The sequence below is a fragment of the Pseudopipra pipra genome, chromosome 5 (genome assembly GCF_036250125.1).
Source record: "Pseudopipra pipra isolate bDixPip1 chromosome 5, bDixPip1.hap1, whole genome shotgun sequence".
Taxonomy (NCBI): Eukaryota; Metazoa; Chordata; class Aves; order Passeriformes; family Pipridae; genus Pseudopipra; species Pseudopipra pipra.
In genome coordinates, this window is record NC_087553.1 from 12,352,674 (window position 1) to 12,373,566 (window position 20,893).

The 20,893-nt window shown below is 38.9% G+C and overlaps 1 protein-coding gene across 1 annotated transcript in view; it reads right to left on the bottom strand.

The window, feature by feature from the left end:
• The window catches only part of ETNK1 (ethanolamine kinase 1), a 32,877-nt gene extending 12,480 nt beyond the window's left edge, over window positions 1–20,397 (bottom strand). Inside the window, exons 1-5 of the mRNA XM_064654454.1 lie at window positions 20,118–20,397; window positions 9,041–9,300; window positions 8,098–8,238; window positions 6,456–6,598; window positions 165–248 (exon numbers count right to left, since the gene is read on the bottom strand). Of these exons, the coding sequence (XP_064510524.1) occupies window positions 165–248; window positions 6,456–6,598; window positions 8,098–8,238; window positions 9,041–9,300; window positions 20,118–20,273 (784 nt within the window). The 5' untranslated portion in view covers window positions 20,274–20,397. The remainder of the gene's footprint in view (window positions 1–164; window positions 249–6,455; window positions 6,599–8,097; window positions 8,239–9,040; window positions 9,301–20,117) is intronic.
• Window positions 20,398–20,893: the final 496 nt, after the last annotated feature.

Consider the following 20,893-nt stretch of genomic DNA (forward strand, 5'->3'; position numbering starts at 1 on the left):
ATAACTGGCCTGCAAAATGAGACAACATATTCTGATACCGTGAGCTGACAGCTGTAAACATGCATTTAGATAAACAGACAAAGAGAATGTGCAAGAATGAGGTAGTTGGGATTTTTTTAATTCATCAAACCAGTCAAACTTCACCTCAGAAATCTAGTTCTTACCTGCAAATTCATTGAAGTGATTTCCAATGTCATAAGCCAGGTAGTTGTATCCAGAGTACTCATAGTCTATGAACTGCACATCACCTACGTGAGAGACAACAGCAACAACATCAGAGTTCAGATCAAGTGAAGTCACAGCCCTAATCCTTTGGTATCCTTTGAAGATTTCAGGGAAAAACAAAACAAAACCAAACCATGCACTCGTCTTTCTTGTGCCCAGTTGTGTGCACTCAGACATTCCAGGGTAAGGCTGTGATTTTTACAGTATGAGATTCCCCTAAATATTCATTCAAAAAAGCTCTTAAATAATTAAAGCTTAAAATTCTCTCTGTTTAAAATCTGAGCTTAAAATCTGAATAGGAGAATTTCAATTTTAACTTCTACCACATGAGGGCACCCCTTACCCTCAAAATAAGGAGTAGCACATTCTTTATTTAAATTTTATGTAGAAACAGCAGATCAATTTTTCCCTGACTTAAAAAAAAAAAAACACACAACAGTTTTGCTCATTCTCACACAAATGTGAAACCATAGTGTACTAACACGTTGCAACAATGGTGATATTTCCTCTAACACATTGATATTTCCTGCTTCCTCTAACCACACTTACAAAGGAAGACTATTCTTAACTGTTCCTTTTTTTATCTGGCTTAAACTGGTCTCAAGAAACTGTCAGACAGTCCTCAAAACTATCAAACTACATAGTATTATGTAAACAAGGTCTGACAAAACAGCAAAACACAGCCCCAAATGTTTCCAAATTACTTTTACCTGTAGTGTAACCCAGGAAAATGCTTCACTTAATTTCTACAGCACATAAAAGTCAAAATATTAGCAAGATAGAATAAGTAAAACTAGAGCTCTTGTATTTTAATGGAAACCAGCAAAATGACTAAAAACATCAGAAAAGGAAGCAACTGGTAAACATAAGAACTTTGCACTAGAACATTAAAAACTAAAGTCTTGCATTTCTCAACTACTCTGCTGAATAGGTAATTTTCACCCTTCTCCCTCTCTATACCCATTCTTTTGATGGCTATCTGCAAATTTAATTAATAAAAACATTCCTTTATTACAAAGAGCAATCTTCTTAACATGACTTAAAACATCTTACAGATACCAATGCTGTCAGAACTCCAGGTAAAAAACAAAAAATCACGAACAATGTTAAAATTAAGTACATTACATACATATATTTCCTAGACTAAGGATTTTAAGTGCCTAAAATACTGCCTCCTTAAGATTTAGGAATATCATACATCTCGAATACAATAGTTTCACCAATATCCTGACCAAATGAGCACAGAAGAACTTTGTTAAAAGGGTTCCTTCATATGCAGTTCGGCTTTACCGTATTTGAAATATTAACACATTCATGTTTTCCAGATGGACAAATACTTACAATACTGCCACAAATGAACTTCTGCCACTGCCTGACTGGCAAATTCATACATTTATTTGCTCTTCCCACCAGTTCTTTATTGCTGCTTTTCAAAAGACACACCTCTAAGTTACAAGCCAGTCAAAATACACAGCCCAACCCTGGTTAATATTCTGCTACACAACTGATCTCCTGAACCCCCAAAACATTTCATATTGTCTGTATTTATAAAGGGTTTTTACTTCCTTCTTGACATAAAATTCCAACACAGCAGGTAAAAGTCTGCTTGTAAAATATGGATGTAAATACTTTAAAATTTTTCATGTGCAGACTACACCTAGAACATACCCATGTGCTACGATGGATTTTTAATTAAATCCATGGTTAGTTAAAGCTAACATTTAAAAAACTCACTTCCAGATATAAAGAACATATCATACAACCAGAAATTTAATCTAGCAAGATAAAGCTGAAGCTGTTACTAGGCACGTGTCCTATGAGGAAGTGAATGTGAACAATGAGATAAGCTTTCAGTCAGTGCAACGTAGCACGGTGCACGGCACCACAAGGCAGCAACAATGGCATACCCAGTCTGAAGCAGATGAAGAAAATTTGGCAAACTCACATTTGATAAGACAAAAGTTCAAAGTGAAAAAGTCTTGTATTTATACTGATCCCTTTCAGACTCATGCTACTGTGGAACTCAACCTTAAAGTTAATTTTTGCACGAAGGCTCAAAATAAAGATGCACAGTTCCTTCTGTGAAACTGAAAGAAAGCAAAAGCTTTTAATAAGTTGGCTGCTTCATAAATGCACAATGCATACAACGTATCAGCTACCTTGTTTTAGAAGAAACAGAAGAAAGTTCTCATTGTTTAAATAACCTTAATACTAGAAGTTACTTTTAAGATTTACTGCAGCTCATATGAGAAAGCCACTTCTCAAAAATACAGCTTACTTTAATGGTTTAGCAGGTAGCTTTTATTCTGAGGTTTCTAATAAGTACCAAGAATCTGTGCATCCCATTGATATCCCTGGGAGCAGGCAGACAAGAGGTACTGAACTTAGACATGATTTACAAATAAGCTCTACCATCTCTCTGGAGAAGCCACTGTTATCAACAGGAATAGATACACAAAGAGCCTTGAATACTGCAAGTTGAAACATGTTCCTTTCTTCCAGGGATCTCCTAGTGCAGACAACATGCAATGAACTCTACAAAAACCACAGACAAGATACAAAATGGAACATATGTTGTGTTCTATATCCCAGAAATCAAATTTTAAATAGATCAAGTGGTAATCAACAGATAGATCTCCTCAAGGTACTGACAGGTAGGAGCGTGATGACACCTCTCCTTCTAGTTGCTCTTCCCTTTTAATGGTCTAATAAGGGTAAGAACTTCCAGGGTGCAAGTCCTGGCTGTAGTTACCACAGCTGGATGATGTATCCCGAGTTCCATCCCATCCTGCTCATCAGGTGAGCCAGAGCCCCTAAAAGACAGCTTCAAAAACAATGATCTGTGCTACAAACATACTTGACAAATCATAAACGGGTCATATACCCAAAAAGAATAATTTTAGCTATAAATACCCCGTAGAGCTCTGCAAAGCAAAACAAGTTTTTAGATCAAAACTAGAAGCCTTAAACGTACCTCAGTCTTCAGAAGCACTGAGCACCCACAGACTCCTACCAAAGATCATAGAAAACATTGGGTAGGCAGAGGGAATAAACAGAACAAAACCAGCCATCTACCCACACACTTAACTTCCTGCCAGGTGATTTTCATATAATCAAAAAGAGCACATACAGACACAGACAAAAGAATTCTGATACATGGTCTTGTTGAATAGCAAGTATTTGAATACTCTTAAAACATCAAGTATTTTTCGAAACTCCCAAGTTACGTTAAAAAAAAAATCAAAAATTAAAAAAAAATTTAGGAGCATCAGAACACAAGGTCTATAAATAAGCACTACGAAGCATCAAGACTATTTTTAGTATTCTTGATGTCAAAATTGTAATTAAAAGCAATGTGAAGCTCCAAGCTATATCCTTCAAAGAGTAGACAACAGTGATAATTGTAAGTTATGTAAAGTAACACTTGCAGACTTTCATATCCTGAGTGACTGAGAACGGACATTAACAAAACAGCAAGAGGCAGGATTCTCTCAGCCACAGCAGGAACAAATTCAAATCAGATGAGTGAAACTCCATTAAATGAAGTTAGCACTCAACATGCTACTCCAGTCTCATAAATAAAATTTAAGGACAGGAGACTGATTCCTCTTAAACGCAGTATGTGGCACAACTGATTTTTCTTTCAAGTCAGAAAACTTAAGGTGAAGTTAATGCAGAGGACAAAGCCTAAAGCAAAGCCCTGGGACAAGCCATATTCTTTGTGACTGCATTAGACATGAGTCCTAATATCTGTTGATAGTCTGTAGCTTAAACACATACACATCCCCCATGATGGGCAAATTAAGCATTCACAAACAAAATGATAAAGGCAGCGTTGGTAAAACAAATAGGTTTTGTTCATGCCAGCTTCTGAAAAGCCAGACAATGCTACCAGCTTTGCATAAATTTTACTGAGGAGTAAAGAAAAAAAGTAGTTAATACAGAAGTTCAGTTCTCTCTCTTATTTCCAGCTTAGGGTCACCAAGGTCTTTTGGATTCACGGAAGCCTTTCTAGATGGAAGAGTAAATTAATCAGAGTACAGCATCAGCAAAGCTGTTAACTACTTTCATACAGTTTGATGCCATTTATACTGAAGCACATCTTTAATGATTCTATTTTGTGCTCTTGCAAAATTATTTGGATACCAATAAAAGGTTTTGCTCTGGTAAACAGAATTCAAGCAACACAATACACATATTTCTTTGCAGTTAAAACTCAGCTTCCACTTTCTGCTCTGTAAAAAGTGCACTATATGAAATAGCTTTCAAATGACAAACATTCTTTCTACAGATGGCACTGAGGTTTGGTTAATATGAAAATGGTACCTGCTGTACCCAGATTGCACAAGTTTTACAACAGTACATGTGCAACATTCAAACGTAAGTTTAAAAATATATTTATTTCATATTTCCAAGTCTTCCCCCCACAGCTGTTTACAGCTTGCTTGAAGCCAAAGCAGTTTACATGCCTCCCTCCTCCCCACCTTGTCCCCAAACTCTAAACACTCACACACTTGTTACTGTAGGATTGCTCACAAGTGAGGCACTGCTGGCATTGTTTTTTCCTCCATTCTGTTTACAAAAAGAAAAGCATATAGCATTTGTTTTTCAATTAGGAATTTAAAGTCTATTGACCACGATAGCAAACCTTTTAAAGGAATTCCTCGGATTTTTCTCTCTTTTGTTGTGTGGTTCTGCTACAAAAAGCAACTATAAAAATTACTTTTACCTCAACAAGTCTGTTCTGGAATGCTACAACTCAAGGTAGTTTCAGCGATAAAATAACCCACACAGTAAAAACAGATTTATTTTTGGTACTACAGCATCACAACAATGTATGTAAGATCACAAGTCAAATTTTTTTGTACACCTCCCATGCTTTTCTCTCTCCTCTTTTTAAGCAGAGCTATAACCTATCATTGAAACTAAGTAAAATCACAGAAGCTTGATCCTGAATTTTTAGAATTTAAAATTTATGTTAATAGCATTGTAAAGGTATATATGTGTATATATATGTATATACCAATATAACTAAAAGTACTAGCAACCCCCTTCAAAAGTGGTATTACTCAGAGGGAAACTTGTATACAAATCACCTGAGGAATTAATTTCCTCCATTCACATGCACCCAATGCATATGATGCAGAAATGTGTTAAAAACACTTGGCCAGTTTTCATACTAGAACCAACTCCAGCTTGCTTTTATTAGGTTTTTCTTTAGAACTTAAGGCAGATAAGTTTGATAGGTCAAAGACCAATAATAACTGATGGAGAAGGCTTCAGTTCCTTTCAGTTATTCACCTCAACACTCTGGGCTTACATACCAACAATCTTACCCAATAGCACAAACAAATACACAGCTACTAGAAGGAATATGTCACCCTCACTTCAAAAGAAAACAATCTGATTAGTTGGTTGCCCTCAGCCAAGCTCAGCTATTTGAAAAGGGAGGAAAATTGTGCACTTTTACTGCACAATGGCCATTTCAGTGTGACAAGTTTGCCTTGTTTGTTTTAATATCTAATTAACTCACCTAGTAACTGAACCTCAAACCACTGAAATCAATAAACTGTGGGTTTAAAACAGAAGCTTTATACATTTTAATAACACGAATTATGAGTTAAGTGTATTATAAGAGAACCAAAAAAGTAATTTATCTCTGCCAAGACGTGTACTGCCTACAACTGTTTAAATAAAGTATGTACTTATGAGAGAAATTTAAGATGTGTATGTACCTACTGCAGAAAATAAATTGAGCTACTGAATGTAATATTAAATCTCACTAATATACTGCATTATGAAAGGGTATTCCCACAATCACAAACTGGAACAAAATACATATTACAGGAGACAATCTTCATGTTATTTTCTATACTTGCATGATTTTCTTTTCTTCCAAAAAGCCTTATACAACCAGAGCAGAATTAAGATCAACAGTTACATAGTTTGAAGCCTAGTCATACAGACAAGCTGGGGATTAACAAATTCATTAGTTCATTAAAGAAAAGCAAAAAAACACTGACTTTCTTCCTCTGTACAGTAATATACAGATCAGAATTAGACTAATTAAGCAATTTAAGTCTTTGCAGAGGTATCACTACCATTGCACTGGGTCTTAAAAGCTCAAACTGAGTTCACTTGAACAAGTCAGTAAAACAACACCACTGATGCAGCTCATATAATTACAGCACAAAGCCAACTCATTACTCACTGTTTAGTTCAAGTCCTACCTCGTTTCTTGTTGTAAATAATATTCTTACACAACAGGTCATTGTGACAGAGTACCACTGGTGATCCTAAATTTGACAGTCTTTCCTTCATCCAGGCCATCTCTTCCTGAAGAACTTGAGGACTTGGAATGTCACTTAAAAACCTTTTTATGTATAAGAAGATTGAGAGTTAATACTTAGTACTGTGTGTTCCATATCAAGCATCAAGCATTCTTCTTGTAAATAATGCAATGGACCCTCTCCCAAATCAGGGCAATCATTGCCTTAGCAGTCAAATTATGACAATTATTTCCCTCTGTCCTCCCCAGAAAAAAATTCTATGGAGATTATCTGTGCTGTAAACATGATAGCAGTCCAAAAATCAGGAGTAAAACTTGAATACAGTCCTGCACATTTAAAAGGAGCAAAGATTAAGTGTGTTATTGCAGGAATTTCATTCACTTTTTGCTTATGTTACATTACTTCCTCCAAGAGGAATATACAACAGTAAGTACTAGGTACTACATATCTATACAGAGAAAATTAATTTTCAGTCTAGTCTCAGTAAATATACTTAAGTAACAATTTTATCTTTTAGATTTTCCGTTAACTCCTCATGTTTTCTCAGTTTTCTTAAGAACTTTTTGTTGTAAAAGAAAAGCAAATTTGCTAAAGCATTCTTTAATTACAATGCAGCAAGAAGGGCAGCTGGTATCAATGATTTCAAAGTTACATGAAGAATGTTTTTAAGCTGGAATCTGCTTCCTGAGTGATATGAAGTTCAACAGTGTGCAAACACTTTCAAATTAGTTTTAGCTTAAAAGTTGGATCTCCACTCTCTGAGAAACATTGTCTTCAGCCCAAGCTTTAGATTACAGCAAGAAATTTTATTTAAGTTAAACATTGCTCCTGGTTTAGCCATTCCTCTCATCCCAATCTCCCAGTGACTGACAGTAGAACCGTTTGGAAATATTTTCCCTTTTTGTGAAGCTCCTAACACCCACAGTTTGATTTGCAACTCAACAACTATATTGAGATGCTAAAACTAAAACGTAATTAAACCCTTAGACCCAAGTTATACAACCATTCATAGTCCATGATAGTGAAAGTCTTGAGTGACTTGTGGATACCTTTTCCTCCACTGGAAAACACTTTGGGAGATCATCCTATCACCCAAACTAACCTTAAACTAGTTTTAGTGTTATGTCATCCAATTTTTGAACAGATTTATAAGTTGAACACATACAAAACAGATAAGAGATGGGGGTTAAAATGGACAAGCAGCAGTACTCCTGCAACTCCAGGAAACAGGTTTTTAGTATTCATTCCAGAACATAGGTCTCAGTTTGAGACTGATGGTTCTCTCAAAGACTGTTGAGAAAAAACTACCTGAAGTAGGTAAGTTGATGTTGGTTCTTTAAAAAGAGCAAAGGAAACTACCACTATTCAAGTATACAATCAGATGAAGAGCTATATGTATATAAACACAATGTACCAAATTAGTTAAAAACCTCTATCATATTTGACACATATACAGCTACTTCAATACACAAGATGCAACAAAACACAGAATTTTACAAAGTTAAACCTTTTTCCTAAATATTCATCTACCCCTTAACCAGAAGGATTGAAAAGTCAGCAAAGAACATAGTGAAATACCCACCTTTTATTTACTTCCTCATCTGCAAATTCTGTGGGTATGAGAGAAAAGTATTTCCCCATCTTCAGCCATAGATTAGATTTAGGGATCCACCCATTGTGTGCATGAATAGTATGGATTTTAGCAAGTTGTCTAGCAATGAGTCTGAAAAACAGAAGTTAAATTAATGTTACAGTCAATGGGTACCTGACAGACTATCATATTTTTCCCAACAATACAACAACAATACATTTAATTGAAAAATTCTAAAAAATGCAGCACAGGAATTCAAGAAGGGTGTAAATAAGAGCAACACAGCCATAGGGGAGCATCTTTCTAGATTCAAAAGGTCATTACCAACACTACCTGTGGGAGGGGAAGGACTGGAATTCCATTACAACACACATACTTCTGTATTTACAATCTACTCTTACTTACCTTTAGAAGAATTGATTCAAATTAGCTGCCCTTGTTAGGCAAGTACATTTCAGTGCACACATGAAAAACTAAAACCTTAAGACATTGGCACTTTCTGTTCACTGCTAATAGCTTAAAAAATTATATCCCAATGGAAGACTCTTGGATCTCTTCACAAAAGGAATGTATTGGAAACAGAGCTGAAAGTACTTGCCTTAACAAAGTCCAGCCCCCTAAAACTCCACCATGTTAAATGATCTCTCTAATGGTAATGAACGTTTTAAATACTCACAATAAACATCTCTAATGAGTACACAGTGTTCTGTGGAGGCAGCAAGGATCTCTTGTTCAGCACTGAAATACTATAACTAAGAGCACAGTGAGCTGTCAAGAGTGTGAACATCGACTCAGTGCAGGCTTATAGAAATATTTATTTTTTGCCTGCTCATAAACTGTGCTTGAGATGCTTTAGGCCTGACAGAACTCTGTAAACGCATAACGAAATTCTGAAATTTAAAAAAAAAAAAAAATAATAATTTAAAAAGCTTACCTGAAAATATCTGGATTGCACACATGCTCTGGATCCAGTGCTTCTCCCTGCATGAACTCGTAGCACAGGCCATTATTGAAAGTACAATACAGCTGGGGTGCACAGCCATGGGCCTGCAACACACGGAAACTCTTCACTTCCTCATCTCGATCCACCAAGAGCTCGGTCTTATTTCCATAGATCCGAACTAGAACGACATCATCTGTTATGTCACCAACGTAGCAGCCAATTAATTTATTGGTGATTCCATCAGTGAACAGCTGAAAAGTAAAAATAATGCATAAGCAACTTAGATCTGTGTTTTCAACGTGCAAGGGGAGCATGCTGGGTTACTCTTTAGTTCCTCAAACAGAAATGTTTACTAGATCAAGCACTAACAAGAGAAATCTTTAAGACAGAGGAATATTGTGAAAATTGTAGGGATTTTTATCAGTAATACACAGAAACAGAAGAGGACAATCTGAAAACATGCTACAGTGAACTACAGAAATGCTACATGTAAACGGCAATGTTGTAAAATGAGTTTCCACATAACCACTCCAAAGGACCATGTCCAGAGAAGGGCAAGGAAGCTGAGGAAGGGTCTAGAGCACCAATCCCACAAGAAGCACCTGAGGGAGCTGTTCAGTCTAGAGAAAAGGAGGCTCAGGGGGGACCTTATTACTCTCTACAACTACCTGGAAGGAGGTTGCAGTGAGATGGGAATCGGCCTCTTATCCCAAGTATCAAGCAGTAAGACAAGAAGAAATGGCCTCACGTTGCACCAGGGGAGGTTTAGATTGGATATATTAGGAAAAATTTCTTCTCCAAAAGGGTTCTCAAGCATTGAAATAGGCTGCCTGGGGAAGTGGTGGAATCACCATCCCTGGAAGTGTTCAGAAGGCCTGTGGATGTGGCACTTGGGGACATGGTTTAGTGTTGGACTTCGCAGTGCTGGGTTATTTGTTGATCTTAGAGGTCTTTTCCAACATGAATGATGCTATGAAACTGATGGTTTAACACGGCTGAAATCAAAGCCCAACAAAGCACCAAGCCTAAACCAGTATTAAAACAGCCATCAATACAGGTAGCACAAAAACAAGACAAATTTGATGCACTTCAGAATTTCAGTATCTGTCAATCAGTGCACAACTAGTAAAAAAGATACTTCTGGAGTTCTCAACTAGTCCTTTTAAAAAACAAAATTCAGGTAAGAAACAGTTCAAGTTCAGTGTTTCTCACCTTCCCACCAGCCTTCAGGTTTTACTGATTGCAAACAATTCCTGAAGTCACTTTGGCTCCACTACAATTTTGAGACTGTACTTGAAATTCAAGACCTTAGCCTTAAACACCATTCCAAATTTAAAAGCTGCTGACAAGACCCACTATCTTCCCATTTTACTTCATAACTGGTATGAACCATTTAAAAGGTTTAAAGAGCATTTTAAGTCCTTAGCATTGGGATGTACATAAATGCAATTTAACATCCTGCACTTTACTAGACTTTGACCAGTCTTGTCAGATGCCTGAACATACTGAACACAAAGCAAGTGACTTGCTACAAAAATAAGAGCAATATTTGAGCACTATGTTTACATCTAATGACAACCTACTCGCTGCCTTTCAAATAATGATGGAGGTATGGAAACTTCACATTCCCAGATAGGGAAAGGAGGGGGTGGACAAAAAAAAATCTCCCACTCTTTAACTGCCACTTCTTTCACATTTGATGATAACACCTAAAATAGTCATTAGACAGGCTGAACTCCTGCAGAGGCTGCCTGGCAATCAGACTAGATCCTGAGCTACTGACTGGGCTCCTTGTATCCCATTGCATGTAGTCAGGCATTTGACATCACTCAATGCCTGCAGGGGTAACACAGCGGTTCTTCATCTCCTCCCACAATCTGGGACAGTAGAAAACAGATGTTGGCTACTCTTTGCACTCTGTCAACTCAGCCTGAATGGTTAAGGACTTGCTAGATGAGCACTAACCATATTATCTTCAGCTGTTAAGTAAGTGACTGAATGACAAGTAATATTCTCACAACACCAGAAGCAAGAACACCAATGCTTTCATACCTTCTCAAAGTCACATGCAGTCTTCAGTAGTAAAGAATTTTAAGTCAAGGTTCTCACAGCAACTGTAATTTATACTGAAGTCATATCTCTTCTACTCTGTTGCCCTCAAAACCCTAATTAAAACTTAATTCAGAAAGAATAAACTCTCCCACAAAACATAAACCAGCCATTCAGGACCATACAGTAAAACGTGCACAGCAAGAATTAGCTTCAACTTGGTTAAAATACACAGCTAGACAGAAACATTTTCCCTTTGTCCTGCAAGTTTTAACACCTTTCTTTAGGGAGTGCTTTCATCATTAATTCTCACTTAGTTGTCACTTCTGGTATATGCCAAGAGACAGCTATTAGAACGTTTTCAAATGAAGCTACAGGTCCATGAAGCTACAAGCAGCTTTTATTTTAAGGTAACAGCAACACCATGTTTGGTTGGGTTTTTTTTAATTCTTAATTGTAATTTAAAAAATCTATTAATCAGCATTGGAATACTAAGTATTCGATGACAACAGGCTGAATTTCTTATTTCCTGATGTCCATCGAGGCATCCTCCAACATGGCTTCTCCCTCAAGCCCTAAGTGAGGCCCAGAACAAAAACACAGACAAATGCAGTGATCTGCTGCATTTCAGATCTGATATTGAACCCTAATAGTTAATAAAAAAGTATTTTTACTAAAAACACACGTCAACAACAAGCAACTTCTTTACAGACATCATCATCCCTTAGAACCTTGGACAGTTGGGGTGTGACTTTTTTTATTATGAATTTTGGGAGGTTTTTAGTTTAGTTTTTATGTTTGGTTTTGCCTTTTTTTTTTTTTTTAAAGCAAAACTCAGTTCAGAAACTTTGGCTCTTTCTTCTCTCCTCTTCAAGAGATAGCCTTTACTTTGAAAAGTAAAGTGGTACCACTCAAACACAAGTGACAGCTTATTTCCAAATCTCAGGGGTTTAGGGAAGTCAAGCATAAGGAACAATTGGTTTTGAATTACTAAAGAAACAAATTCTGAACTTGGGCAAGATCTCCCTATTTAGGAAAGACAAGACTTTTACAATAGAAATGCTGTGGTTCAGCTATTACACCTTGTTTTCCTCAACACTCCTATGTGATGAGGTGAACAGATTCACCAATAAATGCAGAAAAGGACTGGGCAAGCTTTAGTTGTCATCACAAATAAGAAATAGCTCACATTCCTGAGGAAAGATGCAGAATATCAGAAGATAGAAAGGTACTCCATTTTCTTGAACTGTTACATACACTCAATCTTGCAGAAGTAGCTTCAGCAAATTACAGAACTTTCATCCAGACACAGAAACCACAAATTCAAATAAACCTGCTTACAAAGCCTCCTTGACTGACTCTAAAATTAAGACTTCACAATTTACAGGCACATTTTGTGATTATTATTTTAATAACTCAGGAGACAAGAAATGAAACATCTTAAAGTCTTCATAGCAACTAAATGTTACAATGTTCATCAAGAAAACTGTTCCATTTAGCACCATAGATACCCAGTTTGAACAGTGCTACCTAATTTCAACAAGCAGTACTTAAATATAGTTTTTACAAGTATGACTTGTAAGAAAAATTGCTCTATGAAAAAAGACATGGACTTAAAGACATCAGAAATACCAATACTACCAAAAAATCCCCAACAGATGTTAGTAGTGCTGACGCAAAGATACAGAAAGAATTTGAGCTGTTATGATGTTGAACAGAAATTTGCTGGGCACTGCACAGCTTCTTTCACAGGTCTATTATCCCCTTAAAACAAGTCTCATTAGTGCTAATAAGAAGAAATCTGCAACAAGGAAATTGGACTCCCTCAACTGATAATTTAGCAACTCTACTTATTAGCATCTATTCGTAACATGCTGCTACAACTAATTATTTATAGCCAGGAGGATTTTAGTTATTCCTTCTTAAAAAAGCAGAAGGGTTTGCTTACTTTTCTAATAACATTCAGAGTAGATGATTTCCATGTTCCACCATAAAAAAACATCCAGTGTTTTCTACCAGTAAAACAACATATTTATTATGTTGTTTTTTTCAGAAACAACATAATTTTTATTCTTTTATTCAGAATGCCTTTACTGCAGCATTTAAAGAATCAGCTAAGGGGGCCTTGCCCAAAACACAACCTGAGACGGAGCAGAGCACAATATTCTGTAATAAAAGCATCAGTGGAGCAGCTTAAGCACAGAATAGACTCTAAAAGCGTGGACAAGAATCAGTAAACTCTCAGGGCCGTGTGGAAGAAGATGGAACAACCTACAGAATGTAATGTATAGCAGGTAGAAAATTCTAGGGATAAATCAATAAACACAAAGAGGCAACAGAAGTCAAGAACACAATGCAATTAAAAAAAAAAAAATCCAGCAGCAAGATTCTGATACTCCTGTAATCTGTAAATATTTAATTACTGTTTTGTGTACTTAACACATTGTTATACACACTTTCAGGTGAGGTGACACAGCTAAAACTAAATTCTGAAAACATTTCTGGAAATTGCATTTATACTGCCCACAATCAGAGACCTACTTTGAATCTGAGTCTTTCTGGCCTTGGGAACAAATAAACTCTTTACTGAAGTGCAAACAGAAGGTAAGAAAGCTACAAACAAGCTTGAGTTTCTCAAATGCAGTCTCAGAGTGCAGCACGTGGTACAAACAAGACAGGCCAGGTGAGCCAGGAAGAGAAAACCCATGACATGAAGCACCTTTGAGACAGAGTTTATCTAAAAAACTCTTATCAGGTTATTAGATTACTGAAAAGGAATCTAATACGGATAATATATACAATATATAATGATAGATTTGTTAACCATCTCATGAGCAAGTGATTCATGAAAAGCTTATATCTAATCCTACCTTTCCAGGTATTTAAAAGAACGATAAGAATGAGGGCAAAATTGCAGTCACGTGTAACAAGCACTAACAGTCAGAAATAAAACTGTTATGGGGCAAAGTAGAAAAAACTTATGACTCAGAAGAGATATCAAACCAAGCAGATTTTCTCCTTCTAGAATGTGTTATTACATTTAGAGGAGGAGAATATAGGAAACGGTATTGTACTGCTGTAAAAACAGAACAGTGAGGTGAAGTTTCAGCTTAAGTAAATAGGGATTGCCCAGATTCTGCTACTGAAACCCAGACTGACATTAAGATCTCTAGAAAGGAACAGACTTTAACAATGTATTTCCTTAATACTCACAAAACTTCAAGTTATTGCTGTAAGGTCTAACTTTGTTTTTTCCTGGGAAAGTATAGCCTACACAGACACACCTGTAAGTATATAAGTCAAGAACTTAATTTCTAGAGACAAGGTGAGCTATTTCTCTCTCTCTCTTCTTTCTGTAGCTATTTATAAAACAAGGACAAAGTACAACTACTGGAAAATGCCCTGGGTAAATTCTCATATGCTCAGCAAGGCTTACAAGAAACGTCATTCAAAGGTCTCCAGGCTCTGGAGCCACATCCTCTAGTTCATTACACTCCGTATCTGAAAGCCACGTCTGCATGACATTGATGGTCAGATGATCATGAAGATGATTTGGCATCAAGATTATCGAGGCAAGCAGGGAGCCAGTAAATTCAGGGCTCTATTCTACAGTAAGTTTGGCCAGAGGCTGACCTAGTAGTTTTCTGAACTCTTTCTGATCTGCGTGACAGCAGTGTGGAGAAAACAATGCTGTATTCCATAGATAGTGGTGCTATCACTTTAACTTTTTTTTCTTTTTTGGCTACTAAACCATCTATGCTTCAGCTTTAAGGTGTGTGTGGGTTTTGGTTTTGGGCGTTTTTCAATTTATTTTTTTTTTCCTTAAGGTCTTAACTGAAGTTTTGCATCCTCCATATTCTCTACATAAATACCAATTAAAATTACATTCAACAGTCTATTATAAAATGCTACAGATACGTCACCCCTTGCAAGGGCTGATTCTGATCTAAATGCATAAGATGTGAAAGCTTTTTTTTTTTTAAATGTCAGGGGAAAAGAAACAACAAGAAGTTACATATTTTTTATCTTGTTTCTGAAAAATATACTCCCTCCTGAAAACAGTCAACATTAGGCAACCAGTTAACACTTTTAAAGTGATTATTAAAGTGCAAAAAGATTTTTTTACAAATTTTGTGATATTGATGGAAACAGGTACAGATATATTATAATAATTAAAAAAAAGGTAATAGGAAAGAGAGCTATTTGATTTACTCTAACTCAAAAATTAATTTGCTGCTCCTCCCTCTGGAGTATTTTGATTTGAAATGGCCACGTAACAGCATGGAGGAGAAAAACAGGAACTGCATCATCTTGGATAGCTCCCTTCCTGCCCAATGTTACAAATCTATAGCACAAGTTACATGCCTTTACACAGACACATCCAAGCTGTGCCTAAACATATTGATTCTCTGTAATTAGAACCAGAGTCATCAAGAGATACACCTCTATCATGCACAGCTGCATTACATCATGCACTGTGACACAGCACATCAACTGCATGAAATGCCAGCACAATTTCTGCCCCACCCAGATACCATAAAAACCCTTTAAAACAGATTATCATCATCAATCTTCTTCAGAAGCTTAAAAAGAATGGAGAAACCAATCCAGCCTCAGAAGACACCCAATACTGCCTGCATTTCCCAATGTGACATTGCATTCAAGGCACACCTCAAATTACAGTTTTTCCACAACACATCAGCAATGCAGCCCATTCTGCAACTTTTCTTATTCTTCCCTTCACTCATCACTTCTCCATTTAGAGGTATTAGCACTTCAGCATGTTTCTCTTCTTCCTCTTTACATGGCTACTATTTTCCCAAGTGCTGAAGAGCACGATGTGCCAAAACCAGCCATGCAGCGAACATTTCTCTTGAAAAAATGTAACAACACTGAGAAACAATTTACTTACTTTCCCAGAGACTAACATTTTTTGTTTCAATTATTTTGATGCTTTAAAATCCCACGCTCAGCCTGTTTAAATAAACTGTGAGATATTACAACTAGCTCAGAAATCTGAATCAAATAATAGTTTGTTATAAAGAGAATACCAAGACCAACACAATCAAATAAATTAGAGTAGCAGCCAGAAAATACTGCCTGAAGAAAAACTCTTGAGTGCAAGTCAAAAAGAAGCAGCCAAGAGACAAGGACAAAAGCTAATCTGGTATATATAAAAATAGGGGGGTGGTTGTTTTGCTGGTTGAAGGACAATTTTTTATAAGCATGGCTTTGTCCTGTGTCCACGTTTCACAGCCCCAGGAACAAATCTTTGCAAAGAATTGTAAAATGCTGCAGTAGTAAAGTCATGCAAAGTGTTGATAACTGCAAAGACACGTAAATCTTGCAAAAAAGACACAGTACCAGAAAACAACCAAGGTCCAGTTATGTCAGAGAACCAAAAAAGCAAACCTAATCACAATGATTTGGATAGCTGCTTGCAGGATTTGGGGGGGGGGGGGGGGGGGTGGAATGTCTTATTGAAGAATTTGATCCCATTTGGAAAACAGATTTTTTTCCACCTGTCCTCAGGTTTCAGCCAGGACAAGAGCACTGCTTGTCAGCCTAACATTTTTATCATTTTAGATCTTTGAATTACTTTTCAGCCGATTTTTTTTTTTCCATACACATCATGCTGGTCTACCCAAATAGTGGGAGAAATTAGCACTATTAATATTAAGCCTTTTCACCAATTAAAGCAGGAAGCCTTTATTCTCACTATTAAACATTACTTCAGAATAGTAAGAAATAGAAATTGGTTTTCCTGCATCATAACACTACACTGCAGAGAGGAAATAATGTATTAACCTACTGAATCTTTCATCACAACCAGACCTACAAGAGGTAGAACAGGTCATGGGATAAAAGAATCCCAAATCTGCACTTACTGCAGCTCTAACTAACCATCCCTACTGCAAGGAAACACTAATCCTTCTTCAAATACTAACACAAATTAATCTCCACAAAAGAGGAAAAAACAAAAAATTCTTGAGGTGGGCAACACATTCCAAACTAGCACTGTAGAGGTGATACAACCTCTTTAGAACAGTAAAGAGAGTTAAAACAATAATGTTTTTATATTTCATTAATAAAAATAGTTCAAAACATAAAAATTGGAACGTCCACTGTCACAATTCAAGCTGCTTAGAAAACTCAGAGACCCTGTTTTGAAGAAGCATAGCTTTGTTTATGAAATCAAAAAAAAACTGCTTCTCATGTTCACCACAGCCAGTTTCTGAATTTAGCAAGCAGTGGGTTTTTCAGCAGGAGGTTGGGAGAAAGGCCTCCAGAGATTCTTTCCAACCTGGACTCCTGAAAAATGTTATTATTAAAAGGAGACATTCCAGAATCAAAAGTGACTACTGCAAAACCCAGAAAAATTAAGAATTTAAGTGTTAGAAAATATAACAACAAGTTCTCTGCAGTTCCTAATACATCTTTAGGTGACATCTGCATAAAGTACCTACATGAAGATGAGTGTTGAGAAAAAAAACTTGTCCTTATCAAAACATAATAATTTGAATATTTGTACTATGCTTGTAGGGATAAAATTATTCTTTTGTTGTAGTAGGGATAAAATTCACATATAACTTGAGATAGAGGAGATTCATTACAGTATAGCTGCTTCCAATTCATCAAATAATCAGCAATGCTTCTGGATACTATAGATTTTCTGATAAATACTGCAATAAAAGAATAATTTAAGCACTGAAGACTTTATTTTCACCCTCCATCCTACACTTATGTTCTATGCTATGGTGCAAAAAAAAAATTTTAAATGTTAAAATATATTCCCGACTTTAATTACATAAAAATCTTAGAGAAAGTGGGGACTGAGCATTAACATTTTTTAACTACATTGTTTCAAAATTGTTCAGCTGACTAAACAATTAACACACAACAGTAAATTTTTGCAAGAGAAGTTAATTAACTTTTTCAAGTCAAACTCTGGACTCTTCAACTCAATAATTCTTGGGTCAGAACAATTAGTAAGAGTAAAGGTGGCGAACGGCAGAGTTCACCAAGGCAAGTAATGGTTCTTTCCACCTATCACTGTTCTTTGCCCACTTTGCTGTTTCAGATTAGGCATATTCTCTATGCAACATATGAGTCTCATTTTCATCCCCCTCCTAAACACATGCCTCTTTAAAGAGGGGACTCCAAGGCATCCTTCTGTTCACTCTATCCTCTTCACCAAAACATCTTTCATTTCGACGTCTTTCTGCATGTGATGCATGTGCAACATGTATGTGTAACAGGTCCCAGCAGCAGTGATGGCAATAGAACCAGTTTCAAATCACAGGCATTCTTGCTTAAGTACTCACAGGAGCTTAAACACAAACTAAAGAGTTAAAAATAAAAGGCCACTGAAGGGCTTTGTGAATAGAACTTCCTTCCGCTGCCCAAAAGGAAAAACAGTGAGTCGAAAAGTTTTGGTCTTAAAGTAACTTGGTTAAAACTAAACTCAAGACATTTTTCAGACAGAATGTCTTGAAATGAGACAGAATGTCTCTAACCACAGACACTAATCTACTACTTCACTACTGCATGACCAGTCAAAAGAGTCCCTGTTCCACACCAATGGTACTGGTGGTTTTTATTCTGTTAATTGCCTCTTGCAAAGGGGGTGATAGAAGGATTTTTTTTTCCTTAAGCCTACTAGAACTTTCCCCAAAGATTAGTCATCCCTCCCTAACAGGAAAATATTTTGGTTTCATTTATTAGCATTCCTGAATGAAAGGAAGACAAATATTCTGTTGAGAACTAAGAAAGTAAAAACATGTTTAAGTAGTCCTGCAATGAGTTGGATTATCCTTATGGGCCCCTTCCAACTCGTGATATTCTATGAACTCTAACAACCTTATTTAGCGTTACATGTTGTAAAGCTACTTTCATTGCACCTCAAGACACTGTAACTGCGCATAACTTACGGCCACTGATCCCAAAGAACTTACTTAGAAAAAGCTCATTAGCTTTATTTTCATACTAATTGGACTGGCATGTGTCAAGTTTTATTTTCCTTTCAAGACACTTGAGAAAATTTCAGTCAAATTACATGCCATTACCTCAACATGCTCAAATTTCTATACAAATTAGTTCAGCAGCTCTCTTCAGAGGAACTTCACTGAAATAAGACACCACCACATAATAACTGCTGAATAACGCAGTTTAAGACCGTATAATAAAATGCTCAACTAACCGCAGGCTGCAACTGAACTGCTATTTCAGCCAAGTAAACTGGCTGAGGACTTGTCTGGGGCCAGTTTAAGTATATTCTAGAAGCACAAAAGCAGCCAATCCTCCGGCAGATGAGTCGTCATCAATACAAATGACTGCTCACCTAGAGAACATCAAAGACTTCAGCGGCGGTACTTCTGCTAAGAAAAGCGAGCGATGACCTTAGCGGGGCTGGTGCGTACCGAGATATCGTCAGCCCCAAACCCAACCCTGCTGAGAATACATGACACGTACTCATTATATTTATTGATTACGGCGAGAGCACGACAAGGGAGAGTCCAACAAGGGCTCCACCGCCCACGGCTCCCGGGAGAGCGCTCCCCCCACATCCTCCTTCTCGGAGGCCCGATCCCACCGCTGCCCCGGGGAGGAGGGAGGTCCCCGACGGGTTTACAAACACGGGTACAGCGAGGGCGACGCTCAGGGACATCCCCCCTTCCCTCCCAGCGCCAGAGCTAACGCGGGCAGCCGAGTTTCCAGCGCGGAGGGCACCGGAGGAAGCAAGGGGAAGCGGGCGGTGGGAAGGAGGAGCGCCGGGAAGGCAGGAGGGAAGGAGGGGGCCGGGGATGCTGCCTGGCCGCCCCGCCCCGCCGCCGGGCCGCCTGGCAAATGGGGCTCCGCGCAGGGGGCTGCGGCGGAGAGCGGGGGAGGGAGGGCGGGGGAGGAAGCGAGGCGGCAGCTCCCCCGCACAATGGCCGCCCGCCCTCCCCCCTTCCTTCCTCCGCCGCCCCGCTCCCTCCCCGGGCTGGGGCCGCCGCATCCCCCGCGGGCCCCGCCGTACCTGCAGCGTCACCTCCTCGGGTCTCCAGTGCGGGCGCAGCCGGCGCAGGAGCTGCAGGGCGCCCTGGCGGTACCCGGGCCCCTCCTGCTCGCTGACGGTGATGTCCAGCTTGGGCACCTCCGGCGAGCCGGGCGGGACGTGGATGTAGTTGGACATGACGGCGGGGCGGGACGCGGCGCGACAAGGACGGGCAGGTCTCGCTGGCGTCTCCTCCGCGGCGGTGCCGGCAACTGAGGGGGAAATTTCCACTTGGGCTCCCGATAAAGCGGCTCCACCTCCCCCGGCGGCGGCGCGGAGCAGGCTGGGAGAGCGGGCGGGGCCGGGCCGGGCCCAGCCCAGCCCAGCCCTGCCCTCCGCCCGCCGCCGGGCCCCTCACCTGCCCGCCCGGCCCCTCGGCACTCCCGGTGCCCCTCGGAACCACCCCGCCCGCCGTGGGGCTGCCATGGAGGGGATTAACCAAATCTCCTCGGGGCTGGAGCGGGAGCGCGGCCCCGGGCGTGAAGGAATGCGGGGCCGGCAGCTGCGGCGGCGCCGCCCAGCCAGTCCCCGGGCAAGCGGCTGATCCTAATCGGGCTCCGGGGTTATCGGCTGCGCTTGGGGTTTTTTTGTCATTATTGGCGTGCCAGCCTTCGTAACACCTCCCCTCCGTTCCCCTTTTGTTTGCCCGTGCCCTGCGGGGCCCGTACCTGCTCGGCACCTCGCTCTGCTCCCGGAGTCCATCCGGGTGCGGTTCGGTACCGTTCGTGGTCCCTCGGGGCACCTGATCTGTATTCCTG